Source organism: Prionailurus viverrinus, chromosome A3, assembly GCF_022837055.1.
Source record: "Prionailurus viverrinus isolate Anna chromosome A3, UM_Priviv_1.0, whole genome shotgun sequence".
Taxonomy (NCBI): domain Eukaryota; kingdom Metazoa; phylum Chordata; class Mammalia; order Carnivora; family Felidae; genus Prionailurus; species Prionailurus viverrinus.
This window is the reverse complement of record NC_062563.1, coordinates 87,052,855-87,070,307: the sequence shown is the minus strand read 5'-3', so window position 1 is coordinate 87,070,307 and position 17,453 is coordinate 87,052,855. Positions and strand designations below refer to the sequence as shown.

Below are 17,453 nucleotides of genomic sequence, written 5' to 3'. Positions count from 1 at the left end.
CCAGTGGTCTGAGCTATATCAGAGTCGGGGGTCTCTTAGCAGGAATTATTCAGCTCAAATGTGTTTTAGCGGGGGGTGTGCCGTCATTGACTTCTGACCGTGGTGGTAGATTGTTTAAAACATGCACGCTCTTTGGAGGCATTCTGAATGAGTTCCTTTGTGACCTTGGAAGCTGAAAGTGGTCCTGTAGGATACATACTCGATTTTTGGAGTTAGTAATAGCTTCTGCAGTCTTATGCTCTGGACCGTATGCATGATTAGTCTGGATAACATTGCTGATGAACGCTGAAATTTACATAGAAGCATCAGATAAATAGCATGTTGGTATCAGTCCCAGAGTTAAAGCTCAGATTGTCAAAAACTGGGTTTCTTTCTTTCTGGTTGTTATTGGTAAATTCAGCCATTTGAATCCCATAGTAGCTCTCATGTGGCATTTTTTATTATGCTTGTCTGTTTATTTGTTTTTCCTCCCCCCCCCCCCACTTTTTTTGGGGGGGGGTGGGGAACACTTGTCATTTTTCTTCCTAGCAGATTCAAGCCCCAGTAAGACAACAGCCAAAGGTTCAAACAACCCCACCTCCTGCCGTCCAGGGACAGAAACTCGGATCTCTCACTCCTCCATCATCCCCCAAGACCCAGCGTGCTGGGCACAGGCGGATTCTCAGTGACGTAACCCATAGTGCGGTCTTCGGGGTCCCTGCCAGCAAATCAACCCAGCTGCTCCAGGCAGCTGCAGCTGAGGCCAGCCTCAATAAGTCCAAGTATGCGGTGCTTCCTCTTTATCTTTCTTACTGCTGTGGGCCAGGGCTGCTGTGTGCCAGGGCTGTGTAATTCTTGGCATCTGCGTGTCGATGTGTGTAGATGTACATATAATGGTAGGTGTCTGTGTTTGTTAAGAAACTGAATTTGCCTGTAGTACGTAGACCATACTGATCTTAAGGAATAATTTCACATTTGCTTGACTGTTTTCTATTCTCTCACCCATTTCATGTTCCACAGAGTATTTTTTAAACTTGTAGTCTGATCAAATCTCCATGCTGAAAATCTCTCATTTGGCTCCCCATTGCCTGTGGGTTATATCTGAACTCATTGGTTAACAGACCAAAGGCTGTTGTATCACATTGGTGGACTTGTCACTCTCCATCATCGCGAGCGCTTTGTTCATCCTGTGCCCTCTCCCCAGACTGCCACTACCCTCCTTGTCCACCTAGGAAATGCTTATTTTTTGCATCAAGATCCATGCAGAGATGACCTTTTCTTTGACCCTTTGGTATCATATATAAGCTTGTCTCAACCTTTTTTGAGCATGCATCACATTGTATCGTCATTATTTGTTTGTATATCCAGCTGATCTAGCCTGTAAATTCCTCCAAGACAAGGACCGTGTCTTAACCTTTGTAAATCCAGTGACTGGCTTTGTGCCTGAAATAAAGTAGATAGCAATGAGTGCTCACTAGGTAAATGCAATTTCAGACCCTCGGCTTTCTTGGAATCATGCACCCTAATGTTAAAAATCTTTAAGTCATTAATTAAATGCAAAGTCTCAAGAGAGACTTTAGAAGAAAATTAGGTAATGATACCACAAGATAGTGATAACCGTCTTTGTTTCCCTTTAACTGTGATGATGACCACTCACGGTGGCCCTTCATTCTCTGCGGGCTAGATCCTGACAGATGGGAGGCACCTGAAAAGACACCAGTCCTGGCCCCTCTGGGGTCAGTTATTGTGGATGTTACAGTGGGTGCCATAGGAGGCACAAGCCTAAGAGCAGGTTGCTTTGGGATTCTGGATTGAAAGGACTTGCAGATGAGACCAAAAATCTAAGCAAGAGATGAAAGAAGTAGCGGGAGATAAATGATCGTGAAGGAACGGGAGATATTTATTTCACACAGTGAGAAAAGTATCTGTGGAAAGTGTCCGATTGCTGGAGAAAGTGCTTGCTAATAATGGTTGGACCTAGAAAACAAATTGATCTGAAACAGAGAAAGCAGATTGACCCTTTTTCAACTTTTTTCATTTCGTGGGGGTGGGAACCTACCTAGGTCTGCAACCACCACTCCATCAGGCTCTCCTCGGACCTCCCAGCAAAATGTTTATAATGCTTCAGAAGGTTCTACGTGGAATCCCTTCGATGACGACAATTTCTCCAAACTCACCGCTGAAGAACTACTGAACAAGGACTTTGCCAAGCTGGGGGAAGGTGAGCGATTGGTGTCTTCCTGTGATTCTTAAAACCCTAGCTCCAGAGGAGCATGCCTGTGAAAATGGAGGGTTGGCTCCTTCTTTCCCTCAGAGGCTTGATTTCGAAGTACGTGTGCAAACTGGTATGTTTACCAGGGCACTGACGTCTTTCCATCCTCAGGAACTCCTGGCCTGTTGCAGGCAGGGGCACAGAGAGCGGGACTCTTTTAGGAAGGATTTGGTAGCAGAGCTCAGGATGGTAGTGTCAAGCACGGTCACTCCTCAGACAAGTGTGATGGGTTTCTCGTCCTACGTGTGTTTATTGTCACAGAAAGTTGTTACTGCTCACCCAGGAGAGTGTGCTGCCCTCACGTGAACATTGAATCTCTCACCATGATTAGAATTCTGACTGCGAAAAGGCAATCAAATGAATAGAAGGCACCATTTCTACTCTCAAAAACCCACAGTCTATTTTGGAAGGCAGGACACAGATACACACACAGGCGTGCAACATGCACTTTGGGAAAACAACAGCACGTTGGGAAAATCCTTCGAGAAGAGTACCTCAGCATTAGACAAGAGCACAGGGTAAAGGAATGACCAGAACCGAGTGAATGATACAGACTTTGACCAGACATTTTAACTTTAGCTATTATTTTATAGATATCTTTTAAAAATTTGTATTACTTTCTTATCCTTTTATTTATTTTTTTGTAGTTTATTTATTTATTTTTGGGTTGAGAGCACACACTCAAATGCATGCACAAGTAGGAGAGGGGCAGAGAGGGGGGATCTGATGTGTGCTCTGAGCTGACAGCAGACGGTCCGATGTGGGGCTCAAACTCATGAACGGTGAGATCATGGCCTGAGCCAAAGTTGGATGCTTACCCAACTGAGCCATCCACGTGCGCCTTCTTATCCTTTTAAGCCAAAGATAGGGTATAGGATTTGACTCTGACAGACAACTAACTCATTGTCAAATTATTTCATTGTTATGCATGCCAGTTATTGTTCTAGAATAACAGAAATACCTTCATGGGCTATTGAAAACTCTAGTATTTTTGCACTTGATTAAAAGACTGCCAAACTTAGGGCTGCCTGGGTGGCTCAGTTGGTTAACCATCCGACCTCGGCTCAGGTGATGATCTCGTGGTTTGTGGGTTCGAGCCCTATGTCAGGCTCTGTGCTGACAGCTCAGAGCCTGGAACCTTCAGATTCTGTGTTTCCCTCTCTCTCTGACCTTCCCCCGCTCATGCTCGCTCTCTCTCTCTCTCTCTCTCTCTCTCAAAATAAGTAAACATTAAAAAAAAGAGACTCCTAGGTTTTAAAATTCTTGTGTCTATTTTTAATAATTTCCTGTCTCTCTTCTGTCACATTGAACTGCTACCATTGTTCCTGTCCCTTGTGACGTCTCAGTCCCACCGTTTCCCCCACGCCCCCTTCTCATGTCCACTCCTGAACTGTTTCCACCACAGAAAACAGATTGGCAAACTCATTAGAATTACATAAAAATAAATGGATTTGGAATAAGGACTGGAGGCATCCTGCTCTGAGTAAGGTGCTTGAACCTTCGGGCTTTCGCTCCAGCCATCTCTTTTGTGGCTTTTTACTTATTTATTTGAAAAAATTTTTAGTGATGATAAATATACATAACATAAACATTAGCTTCTTAACCATTGTTAACTGTACAGTTCAGTAATGTTAGTTACATACTCACTGTCGTGCATCCAATCTCCAGAACTCTTTTTTGCCTTGCAAAACCAATGTGCGATCTTTGATTCTTAAAACTTCCCTCCTTTTCTCACTGTTGTCTCCGTTATTGCAGTGACTAGACAGAGACCTTTGAATAGCTGAGGTGTTGCCATAATGCAGTAAAAAAAAGTCTAGAAGTCACTTCAGAAGGTGCCCTTCATCTCCTGCATGTATGTGCACATCATGGGATTTTGCTGGAATGAACTGAGTGGTATTTTGTCTCTCCAGGCAAACATCCTGAGAAGCTTGGAGGCTCAGCTGAGAGTTTGATCCCAGGCTTTCAACCAACTCAAGGTGATGCCTTTGCCACTCCCTCATTTTCTGCTGGAACAGGTTAGTATAGCAAACGTGTGAAACACAGGGCTTACCGTTGTTAACCTCCACAGATAACTCTGGCACACCAGTGAGCCCCAAATCTTGGTGTTAACTTATGTTTTCTTTTATTCAGAAGATTTCCAATATTAAAGATCAGGGGAAAAAAAAATCTGGAAACACTTGAATTCAAATGATTCTCTTTGGTTCACATACATACTTTAAGCAAATGGTTCTCTTTGGTTCACATACATACTTTAAGCAAATATTTCTAAATTTAAGAACATCATTCTGTTAATCTCTTTTAGGTTAGTTATTTAGGTTCTGTGGAATGACTTGAAGAATTCTAAGAATTAGATGTTCTATCCTGTATCCAAGACTCTACTGAGCTGTGTTTTTGTGCATGTGTGCGTGTTTATGGGGAGAGGGAGATATCTTTTTAAAAAAATTAGGCCTTTTTTAAATTAAAGAAGCAATAGTAAAAAATTAATTTTCTCCTTTATTAACAGAAATTATACATAGTAAACTATACTTCGATTAACATTTCTTAAAAATTAAAAAATGATACATATTTATTATATAAAAGCAATATTTATAGAAAAGCATAGGGAAGAAAGTTAAAATGCCCATAATCTTGCCACTGAGAAACAGCTCAGGGATACCATTTTGGTTCCTGTTAGTGGCATTTGACATTTTTAGGGTCACAGATATCTTGTGAATCTAATGAAAGTTATAGATCTTCTCCTTCATGAAAATACATGACCACAATTTTGTACACAGTTTTTAACCTCAGCTTAAGACTCTAATGTACATCTTTATCGTCCTATTTTAAAACCAAATTTTCTCACTTACTAAATCTGGCACATTTCCCACATCATTAAAGAAGCTCTTAAATTTTAAAAAGATCTGCATTAAATTGCTTCATATGCATTTGTCCTAATGTATTTAACCAAGTAACCTCTTTTTTAAACATTAATTTGCTTTCAGTGTTTTACTATTATATTTCCCTCAGCGGCAGGTGTGAGGTTTTGAGTGTATGTGTGTGTATATATATGTATATGTATGTATATATATATGTATGTACGTACATATGTATGTATATATGTATATGTGTATATATATATTCTGTGTACATATGGAATGTGATATACTTCTGAAATTGATCATTTTAGTTGTATGGATTAATTTCTGATTTTAACCTTATATATTCTTTCTTTCTTCCTGCTTTCTTTAGGTGTGCAGTAGTTTTTCTAACTTCATGTATACATTTCTTATTGGAACTTTGGCTGTCATTACATAATATCCTTTACAGTTTCTTTAAGATAACTTGTAGGAGATTATTTATTCAATCAGAAGATATGTGTCTTTTAAGGCTTTGGTACCTGCTTTTAAATTGGCCTCTGGGAACGCTGCACAAATTTTATTTTGATCAATAGTGAATGAGAGTAATTTTTCTGCCATTTCCTCACCCAGCCCAGTTCAGAGGCTGTACACAGAGGACAGTATCTACTAGCCATTTTTATTTCTTCAGGGATATGTATTGTTCATGTCCTTTGCCTTTTTTTCTCTTCTTTTTTTTTTTTTTTTTTTTTTGGTCCTGTGTTCATTTTGTTCTTATTAATTTGTAAGAGCTATTCCTATGTCCTGTATTGTAAACATTTTCCCCAGCCTGTCATTTGTCCTACACAAGTATCATCTCATCTGACCCTCTCAACAACCCTATTATCTCTTCTGACCCTCAACACATCTCTACATTAGTCACAGGTGAGGTAACTGAGCACGGTCTATCTAGTCTCTTTTCCAGGGTCACAGAGCTAGGACATGGCAGAGCTGGGACACCAACCCTCTGGCTCCAGAAGTTCCTCTCTCAAGTTTCCTGCCACAGAATGAGGCAAATTTACTAATATCTTTTTTAAAAATCATCTGCAGGTTTAAATTTTTTTAAGGAAAATAAGATAGTGCATTTAAACCTTTTATAATATTTGTATACATCAATTTTAATTGTATGTATTTGTGTTTCTCTTTTACTTATAAGGTAACTTTAGTAGAGATTTTGCTGTTTTAGTATCTTTCAGAGACAGCTCTTAGATTTATAAAATCTACCGTTTTTCTGTCTTCTAATTCTTTAACTTTTTTTTTTTTTTGATTACAGATCCCTGTTTTTCTTAGGTTTGCTTTGCCAGTATTAAAAGGAACATCTAGTAAAATTTTTAAAAATATAATAAAAGTGTTTAGAGTTTTTCTCCCACTATAGCAGTGATTTTCAACCAGCGTGAGAGTGGGGAGAGAGACTAATTATAATCTGCAGGAAGACTTCTCCACAGATATTTCAATATTCTCTTTTCTCCTCTCTTTAATTGCCTACCCCACCCTGACCTTTGAAGATTAAACTGATTATTGAGAGTGCTTTCTAATAGGTGTGTGTTTCCCTCGTCGGAAAAAAACTGGAGTTTTAACCGTATCCTGTAAGCCTTCAGATGATATTCTTGTGTTATTATTTTGGAATACACATTGGACTTCTTTGGGGGATGTGCTTTTTAATATTAAATAGTTAAAATTCTTTGTGTTATTTTCCATTTTCAGCTTTGTTCTCTTGCCTGTGTGATTTTTTTTTTTAATGTTTATTTATTTTTGAGAGAGAGAGACAGAGCATGAGAGGGAGAGGGCAGAGAGAAAGGGAGACACAATCTGAAGCAGGCTCCAGGTTCTGAGCTGTCAGCACAGAGCCCGATGTGGGGCTTGAACCCACGGACCATGAGATCATGACCTGAGCTGAAGTCGGACACTTCACTGACTGAGCCACCCAGGCGCCCCTTGCCTGTGTGGTTTTTAAATGCACTGATAATTTGATCTGGTTTAAAGTGATTAAAGTTTGATATGCCACACAGTTGCCTAAATGTACCAAATGTATGAAGCATTGACTGTTGTCCTTGGGATAAAGCATCACAATAATGTCCAGCTATGGTACTGGGTAGAATATAGTTTCCCCAGAAAGGGGGTCATGGAATGAGTAAGCTCTAGGAAAGTCTTCTTTGCCGTTGAATCCTAGCATTTAGTATAGTGTTTGGTTCCATACAGATTTTTGAATGAATGAAAAGCTACTTTTTGCCAAAGGATAGGAGCTTGGATTTACCACTGTTAATGGCAGAGGCCCCTACACATTTCCCATCTGCTCCCAGTTTCAGTGCCTTTGATTCCTACTTATCATGTTTTGTTGTTTGTTTTGTTGTTCATTTGTCTGTATGAACTGGTTTTTAAAAATTTTTTTTTTAATGTTTATTTCTGAGACAGAGCATGAGTGGGGGAGGGGCAGAGAGAGAGGTAGACACAGAATCCGAAGCAGGCTCCAGGCTCTGAGCTGTCAGCACAGAGCCCGAAGCGGGGCTCAAACTCACAAACCTCAAGATCTTGGCCTGAGCCGAAGTGGTCGCTCAACCGACTGAGCCACTCAGGTGCCCCTGTATGAACTGTTTTTAAAACAGTTTTTTTTTTTTTTTTTTTTTTTTTTTTTTTTTTTAAATTTTTTTTTCAACATTTTTTATTTATTTTTGGGACAGAGAGAGACAGAGCATGAACGGGGGAGGGGCAGAGAGAGAGGGAGACACAGAATCGGAAACAGGCTCCAGGCTCCGAGCCATCAGCCCAGAGCCCGACGCGGGGCTCGAACTCACGGACCGCGAGATCGTGACCTGGCTGAAGTCGGAGGCTTAACCGACTGCGCCACCCAGGCGCCCCAAAACAGTTTTTATTTTTGTTATAGCGTCTTCTTCCCCTTTATGCTTACTTTGTAGTCTATAAATGGCCATATTTTTCTTGAGGGACTTAAACACCTTAAACACATTTGAGTAGAGTTACGACAGTAACAGCAGCGAAAATGTACTGAGCACTTGCTACGTGCTAATAAGCCCACTGGTTAAGTGCTTTTTTATGCATTATCTCAGGTGACCCTTAAAACAGCCCATGGGAAATTAAAGTGACCTGCCCAAGGTCACAACTGGAGAATGACAGGATAGAGATTTGAACCCGAACAGCCCAGTCCAGCAGCTGTAGTCATAACCATATCTCAAGAACCTTTGTAAATCAGTGACACTAAGCTTTTTACAAACATTATAAAACATCTTCATATTTTTTTCATCTTATCCAGTCTTTTTAAATGAACATGTGGTATTTTTCCTTCTTTCTTGTCTGTGGTATAAACTTTTTGTGTTTGTGACACTTTTCATTCTTTACACAAGAAGGAAAATTATAGGGGCTCCTGGGTGGCTCAGTCAGTTAAGCATACAACTTCAACTCAGGTCATGATCTCATGGTTTGTGAGTTCAAGCCCCGCGTCGGGCTCTGTGCTGACAGCTCAGAGCCTGGAGCCTGCTTCGTATTCTGTGTCTCCCTCTCTCTCTGCCCCTCCCCTGCTCATGCTCTGTCTCTCTCTCAGAAATAAATCAACGTTAAAAGAAAATTTTTAAAGAAAGAAAATTATATCTAAACCCCAGAAATTAATATGTCCTCATTTGTATGAAATATAGGATAGCACCATTTTCTACGAGTTTTCTAACCAAGCTCAGACTGTTCACTGATTTTAAACCATCTGATCAACAAGGAAGGAAATAAACAGGAAATTTCATAAGTCAGGGAGGATGGCAGAAGGGTTATTTTAAACATTTTTTATGGTAAAAGCTGCAAAAATGTTGATGAACTGTGTCCATATGTTGCAACAGACATCTGGAACTTGACATTGTGCCTCTTTATTTAACATATTTTTCTGTTAAGTTATATACATTCGTTAGTGTAATTTTGGAAAAATGACTAAAAGCCCAAAGAAGCAAGATAAAAGAACTCACAATCCCACTCCAAGAGAACATTGCTGACATTTTACAGTATTTGTGTCCATAATTTTATTTCTGCACATATATACTTTTTTTGAAGATGAATGTATCCAGTTATATAATTTGTTTTTTTTTCTTTTAATATATTTCATTGTGTCTCGTTTAAAAAATTTTTTAGAGATTTTAAGAGCAGTGATTTTATCCCTGTCTTCCTCCATCTACCTTTAAAGCAACTTAAAAACCCTCTTTAATAACCTTCTCAAAATGACAAAATTATAGAGATTGAGAACAGATTAGTGAATTCCAAGAGGTAGGTACTGGAATAAGGAGTGTGTGACTATAAAGGAAAACAACAAGGAGGTCCTTTTGTTTGATGGAACAATTCTATATCATTGTGGTGGTGCCTATGCTAATCTATACATAGGGTCTAATTGCAAAGAACTATACACACCCAGAGAGTGCATGTGAAAACTGAATAAAATTAGTTGACAATATTGTAACAATGTCAGCGATTTTGTCCTACAGTTGTAAAAGATCTCACCATGGAAGGAAAAACTGGTTGAAGAAGGTTCCCAGGACGCTATGTACAGCAATTTCCTATGATTTCATAATTATTTGAAAATAAAAAGTTTTAAAAAACCCACTCTATAGAGATTTTAATTACTGAGCAAACTGAATATTAAAATGCAGCGTAAAGAATAGTAAAGTAGAAACCAGCAAACCTGTGTTCTGATCCTGGGTTTGCTGATAGACCTCTGGCTAGTCTTTTAACTTCTGGGCTTCGTTTTCTTTTCTGTAAAGGAAGAAAATTGTGCTAGAAAATCCTAAGATCCCTTTAAGCCCTGATATCCCATACAGTGTATAGATTTCTATAAATCTGTGAGTTTGCCAGATACAGAATAAATGTCAATAAATGTTAGATGTAGTCCAGAGGTTAGGGCTTGCAACAGGCAGGAAGTCTATTTCTGTTTCTTTCTGTCTTTCTGCCTAGCATGCCTAGACATTTGGTGATACCATGACCTCAAGAGGGTAAAGGGCACGTTGGAAGTATGTATACATACGTGCTAGATTACAAAACAGGCAGTGTTTGTTTATATGCCAAAATGTGTGATATGGATAATAATCGCCACAGGAATTCTGGAAGAGACCACCATAGGCTTCCACACAAAGAAGAAGTAGAATTTCAGGGGTATGAATATAGTACTAGTTTTATCATTAATTACATCTTTGAGTATGTTGCAAGGACTGGATTATATATCTCATACATATTTTGCCTTTTCCCTGGATTATATCCGCTCATCCATCTTTCTTCTGCCTCTAAGTTTAGATTTACTCTGCAATTTGAGCTGTTGGGTTAATAGATGCTAAATTCATCTAGATTGACTTGATGTTTTCTGCTTTTCTCTTTTTTTTTCTCTCCTTGACCCTTTCTTCCCCTCCAACCCACTCCAGCTGAAAAAAGGAAGGGTGGGCAGACTGTGGACTCTAGCCTCCCACTTCTAAGTGTATCTGATCCTTTTATCCCTCTTCAAGTACCTGATGCACCAGGTAGGTAAACAGAGCTGCTCTGAGCCTAAGCAGGTTGATTTCTTGTGTTCCAGGGTTTCTTGAGAGTTGTTTAAACACTCCATGAAAAGGATGTGAATTCCAAGGCCTATTAATAGGTTCTATTGTATATTTTTTGGTAATGGGAGGGCCTGTGTATTGGAAAGAACATAGTCTAATATGATTGTAACATGTCGAGGGGGACCTGTAAGCATGTGATAGAAGGAACAAAATGCCAATAGTGGTTATATGATAATTTCCTGGCCAGTACTGATTTTCCTATAATGGGCTTTTATTTTCTAAATAAAAATACATAATAAAAGTTAAAGGGAATATGAGTCAGGAGACCCAGGTTCCCTTCCTGGCACTTCACCTATCTGAAAACCTTCTGGACTTGACTCTTCATCGGTGAAGTAATTTGGACTGCATGAGTTCGAATATCGCTTTAGGTCTACCATATCTGATTTTTAAGTGAGCAGTCTAAAAAAGGAAGAAATTGTTAGTGTGTTCTGGTTGAGACAGCTTTTGAAACAATAATTGGATACTTGCCAATTGGATACTAGCATTTCATGACTGCCAGTGATTTCTCTCCCTACTCTCTTCCCCATCCTTTTAGGGGTGGGGGTGGGAGCATGATGTGAGACACAGAAGCCACCCTTTCTTTTCTCTACCAGTCTTTTTGAATAGATCCAACTCTTTAGAAGCATCTAGCAGTCATTTTGTTTCTGGTAGTTTTTCTTCTTATTCTTACCTTTGCCTATTCTCTCGGTTTTAAACTAATAGGATCTGCTTGGTTCTTCTTCTCTCCCAGAATGTTGAAGGTATTTGATTGATTCAAGACTGGAAATGATTGTGACGTTTGTATCATCTATGTACTAAGACAGACTGCAGCAAGGGTACCATTACAGTTTTTATTTCTTTAGGCAATCTGTTGACCCTCCTTAGGGGAAGCAAAAACTTGCCTTGATCAAGTAGTATTGTGTAACTTCATAGCTTGCTGGAGCTCGATGTAGGTCAAAAATACCTAAGGTCGCTGAGAAATGATTCAGTATAGGATAGTTAAAGGAAAGGGAAGAAGGAATCAAGTAGAGGTCCTTTTCTCTGTTGTATCATTCAGGCATGCTGGGCAGTACCTAGACAAGCCATTTTCAAGCTAGAAAGGTATGGGCTGCGAACTCAGGCTGGAGCCCACTGGCCTCTTTTTCCTCCCTGTCGTGGCAGTCATGGGATCAGACAAAGAAAAGGGGTTATCGAGGCATTTTCCCTTTGATACCCCTCAGGCTCTTGCCTTGCTCTTTCCCAGATGGCCCGTGGGCTGCAGACGCTGGAAGGGACACCTCTTGGCACAGGCCGGAAGATGAGGGCCCACAGGCAGGTAGCTGTCCCCCACAACTGTCACAGGGTGCCCTCTGGATCGGGGTGACGAGCCAGGCACAGACGTGAGGTGGCTCACGATATCAACTCCCAGTTGTAGAGATGAGTTGTAAAGATAAGCCTGGGAGGCACCATAGGTAGCTGGCCACCATCCTGCCTTCTGCATTGTTATCTTTCCTGTCTCCTGATCCTCCATATTTCTCTTTTTCTGGTAGATTCCTGCTAAAGTGATACTGGTATACACTTTCATACCAATTAATCCATGACTCCTCTTGGATTTTAATAAGAGATCTATTAATGGAATATTCTAATTGAGAATTACAGGGGTGTCTTATTTGTTTTATGATCTGTCAGACCAGACTCATCTGAAAACATAAATTAGAAATGTCACTCCTTTGTGCTCCCATGAATTTCCATATCACTGAGAGTAAAATCCAGACTTTTTACCAAGACCTAAAAGGCCCTAACTAATCTGATTAGCTCTCTGGCCACCCCTCTAACCTGAGCTCATAATATTCTTTTCTTTAGTCTTTCTTCCAACAGTCTCAGCTTGTTCCCACTTCAGGGCCTTTGCACGTGCTGATACTCTGCCTGGAAAGCTTTTTCTCTATATCTGTTCCTTCTTATCATCTGACATTTGGGTCTCAGCTTAAATGCTATCTTCTCAGGCCTGTCGTGATCCCACAGCACTCTCAGTCACACTTCCTGGCTTTTTTCTTCATAGCATTTGTCATGGCATTGTTTTCATTGGTCCATTATCTGTCTTTCCCCGCCAAGATGTCAGTGTCCTGAGGGAGCGACCTTGCTGTCTGATCCAGCACTGCTCTGCCAGTGCTAAGAACACTGGCGGGTAGATTGGTGCTCTATGAATATTTGCAGATTGGATGAATGAACAAAGTAAAACCTGAGGCTGAAAGGCTTATGGCAGCCCCATTGCTCTCCATTTGTGTCCCCAACTCCCAAACACCAGACTCCTGGCTTCATAGTTTTCTACCTGGGCCTCTGCCAACTCCCAGCCAGGCCTCTCACCCACTCTCGGAGGGTGAATAAATGAAGGTACAGCCCACAAACCCTGGAGTGAAAGCAGTAGCCAGGTTTAGAAGATTCTTCACCTCCAGCCCTTTGTCGAGCCCCCCAGAATCTGGGCTGAGCATGGTGTCTTGCAGCTGTGTCTGATTAATGTATGTACTGTAATGTTCTGCCTGTAACACCATTCAATTCTGTAGCCTTTTAATCCAAGGATATCGATAGGATATGGATGGGATTACCCTACCTCCTTCCTTAGCATCTTGAAATGTCTGAGGCGAGGCCTGAGAGTGTAGGGCTCTGGGACCTCAACAAACTGCAAGTTTTTCTCCCCTCTTCCGGCCCCCCTAAAACACCCAGTTTGTCACTACTTCCAGACCACCGTGGGTACCAGTCACACTTTTAGGGCTGTTTGTTTTGTATACATGCTTCCCTCCACACTCTACCTTCCTGATGATAAAAGAGTCATGAAATCTTCGTCTCCTGACCACTCTATGCCTTTTAATGACTTAACATTTTATTTGATGCTTTTAAAATGCCCTCCCATGTAATTTCCTCTGATTCTACAAAGAAGACGGACTGGTAGGTTTGTCAAGTAATAATCTCATGTTCCGGGTGAGAAAGTGAGACACTGGTGCTGTTGGGACTGTGCTGCTGCACACATTCCTTTTAATGGCCTCACGCCCCAGCCAGTGAAACCTCCCTGTCTGGGGGTCAATAAAGCCTTCGACTGCAAAGCTAAAATTAAGGTTTAGGGAAATACAAAAGTGGGCTTGAACTTTTCAGACCTGGGCTCTACCCACATCGTGGCTTGGTGATTTTGATCAAATCACTTAAACTCTGTGTTCTTCTCCTCAAAATTAAAACTATTTTAAAACCTACCTCATGGAGTGGCTTGTGAGGGCCAGATGGAAGCATGTATTTGGAATTGCGCTGTAAACTTTAAATTAGTATAAAGATAGGAAATGGTGTAGACTTTGGTTCTGAGCCCTTATTCCCCATGGGGCAGTCCTAGTTATGAAAAGTCTTAGGCAATAATGTTTTTCTCTTACAGAAATTAAACTTGCTTTATAACCTTTCACCTTTGCACAACTGAGAGCCATTGAAATAGACTTCCTTGATATAATGATTATTAAACTGTGGGTAAAGGGGCATTGGGTAATTGGATTTGTTTGGGTTTTATTTCTTTTAGGACCATTTCTGTTTTCCAAAGCATCATAAAACACATTTTCTTAGAAAATCTGGCATTAAAAAAAATCACAGCCATGAGCATTTGTGTGCTCACAGAGCTGCCAAATGAAGCCTAGCTCTGGTGAGTCTCAAAGTATTTCATTGATGCTCATATGCTGTGTGTTTATTTTTCCTTCTCTTTGTGTTAGATAAGCTATAGGTGGTACCAAATTTAAAATACAGTAGAAGAGAATGGGGAATTTTCTCTGAAAACTGGCTGAAGGATTTAATCTTTTGTTTTTTTAAACTGGTAAAATACACATAACACAAAATTTACCATTTTAAAGTGGACAGTTCAGTGGCATTTAGTCTTCACATTGTTTTGCAACCATCATCATCCATCCACGGAACTGGTTTAATCTCACAAAACTGAAACTCTCCACCTGTAACTCTCCTTCCTCCTTTCCTGCAGCCCCTGGCAACCACATTCTGCTTTCTTCCTCTCTGAATTTGACTACTCTAGATACCTCATATAGGTAGAATCATACAGTATTTGTCTTTTTGTGACTGGTTTATTTCACTTAACATAATGTCCTCAAGGTTCATCCATGTTGAAGAATATGTCAGAATTTCCTTCCTTTTGAAGGCTGAATAACATTCCATTGTATATGTGTACCACATTCTGTTTATCCATTCCTCTTTTGTTGGCCACTTGGGTTGCTTCCACAGCCACTTGGGTTGCCTCTCTTGGGTTATTGTGAAAATGCTCCCATGAGCATGGGTATGCAAATGTCTCTTCAAGACCCGAGATTCTTTTGGGTATGTATCTGGATATGGAATTGCCAGGTCCTATGGTAATTCTAGTTTTTACTTTTTTTTTTTTTTTAATTTTTTTTTCAACGTTTATTTATTTTTGGGACAGAGAGAGACAGAGCATGAACGGGGGAGGGGCAGAGAGAGAGGGAGACACAGAATCAGAAACAGGCTCCAGGCTCTGAGCCATCAGCCCAGAGCCTGACACGGGGCTCAAACTCACGGACCGCGAGATTGTGACCTGGCTGAAGTCGGACGCTTAACCGACTGCGCCACCCAGGCGCCCCTAGTTTTTACTTTTTGAGGAACCACCATATTATTTTCCATAGCGACTACATCTTTTTACATCCCTACGGGCAGAGCACTAGAGTTTGAGGAAAAGATTTTCATAGCAGCTCCTTAATGCTGACTTCTCAACATCAGTGTTCCACAAGACTCAGCAAGCAGGCATTGGTTGCCTCATAAGTGCCACTTCCTAGAATCAACAGCTTTTTAAAAATGTACCTCCTGGTTTATGGTAGTTCATCATCTCTCAAAAAGTCCACAGGAGAAGCTGTGTTTTCTTAGTGGTTTGTTGTGAAGATAAGCATTCCTCTCAGAGCTATCTTCCTGGCATATTCCTCACTTCCAACTGCTATTTCATGATATTGAAAAGTCCAAGGTTGATTACCTATGTGTCTTTGCTCTGGAAAGTTTCTCTTTCCGCAGATTCAGTTCCCTAAAATGAACCTGGAATGGGGCATGGTGGCTGACTTTTGCTTCCATCTTGCAGATGTTACAGACAGTCTAGTGTCTAGTTTCTCAATGATAGGAACTATTTAGAGTGACTGCATTTTAAAAACAGCATCTCTCATCACAAGACTTCAGACAAGATGTAAATTTCCGAAGCCACGAAGCTGTAGCAGCCAAATCATCTTTTCTGATGGGGGCTGGCATCAGGCTTTTCCTGTTCATTAGATCAACCTGCTTTACTGTTCGTGGTCAAATTCCTCATTAGGCCTGGAATGGCTCTTGAGCAAACCCTTAACCTTTTTAGCCTCTAAATAGATACCTATCCTCTCTTTTGATGTTTGGAAAGAGAGAAAGCTCACAGCTTGTACTATATTCCAGTCTCCCATCAGGAAGCAGTTTTGATTATCTAACCTTAGATGCTTTTATGAAGGATTTATTACCTTCTTGCTTTGTGGTTGATACTTTCAGTAAGTCTTGAAAGAAACCTAAGAGAAGACTTTGGAGTGGATTGATTCCTACCTTTTCCTCTCTTCCCTAGTCCCCAATGCCACTTGAATTATTATGCTTGAGAGGAGAGAGGAAGGTGCTCAAAAGATCCTTTTTCTAAGTCTGCTCTTAATTTTTCAAAGTACTAGCAACACTCTCCTTTAAAAGCATTCTCAGCTTCCATTGGCCGGGCTAACTCACTCTGTGCCCACTTTGCTTCACGGGTCCATCTTCTCGGTCCTTTCACCGTGATTTCAGCCCAACTCCATGCTCTTAACCTGACTCGTTCTTATTTGGGAACCCTAGAAACTTGAGAAAGAACTGAGTATAGTAATGGGGATGTGATAAGAAATACCACCAACAGAAAAATATGAGTAGATAATCTTCATAAAAGAAGAGATAGAAATTACCAACAATATAGATATATATTTTAAAGTTCATCATTATGATGAATCCAAGAAGAGCCAATTATGAAACAATGGGATGCCATAACCTCTGCCATTAGCTTGGTAAAGAGTGAAGACCCCACCACCTCGGGCTTGATGAACGTGTAATAAAATGGACTACACTCAGATCCTAATCGTTTACTTTCTCTTTTCTTTCCTAAAATACTATTCTGAGAAAATATGGGTATGCTGAAATATTTATCAAACAATCAGAATTTAGAGGAAAAGATTGGAGGGGTATTCTCTAAAAACTGTTAATAGCGGGTATCTCTCGAAGTGAGATTATAGGTCGTTTTTACTTTTACCCTTTGTTTTCTCCGTATTTCCCAAGTTTCCACAATAAACATGTATTACTTTTGTAATAAGGGATCAAACAAGAAACATGTGTTTTTTCCTTTTTTCTAAATGTAATTTTATTTTAAATTCCAGTATAGTTAACATACAGTGTTAATTAGTTTCACACGTACAATATCATGATTCCACAGTTCCGTCACCCGGTGTTTATCACAAGTGGACTCCTTAATCCCCATCACCTAGTTCACCCACCTCCCCTCTGGTAACTATCAGTTTGTTCTCTATAGTTAAGAGTCTGCGAGGCACCTGTGTGGCTAATCGGTTGAGCATCTGACTTTGGCTTAGGGCATGATCTCGCTGTCTGTGAGTTCGAGCCCCGTGTTGGGCTCTGTGCTGACAGCTCAGAGCCTGGAGCCTGCTTCGGATTCTGTGTCCCCCTCTCTCTCTGCCCCTCCCCCCTCACGCTCTGTCTCTCTCTCTGTCTCTCTCTGTCAAAAAT

At 40.4% G+C, this 17,453-nt stretch overlaps 1 protein-coding gene across 12 annotated transcripts in view; it reads left to right on the top strand.

The window, feature by feature from the left end:
- AAK1 (AP2 associated kinase 1) overlaps window positions 1-17,453 on the top strand; it is a 177,344-nt gene that overhangs the window by 132,935 nt on the left and 26,956 nt on the right. For 7 of the 12 annotated variants that reach the window (XM_047851554.1, XM_047851552.1, XM_047851548.1 and 4 more), the window contains 4 exons: window positions 529-761; window positions 2,025-2,200; window positions 4,162-4,266; window positions 10,521-10,616. In XM_047851554.1, coding sequence (XP_047707510.1) covers window positions 529-761; window positions 2,025-2,200; window positions 4,162-4,266; window positions 10,521-10,616 — 610 coding nt within the window. The remainder of the gene's footprint in view (window positions 1-528; window positions 762-2,024; window positions 2,201-4,161; window positions 4,267-10,520; window positions 10,617-17,453) is intronic. The other 5 variants (XM_047851559.1, XM_047851553.1, XM_047851551.1 and 2 more) reach the window with 4 other exon arrangements.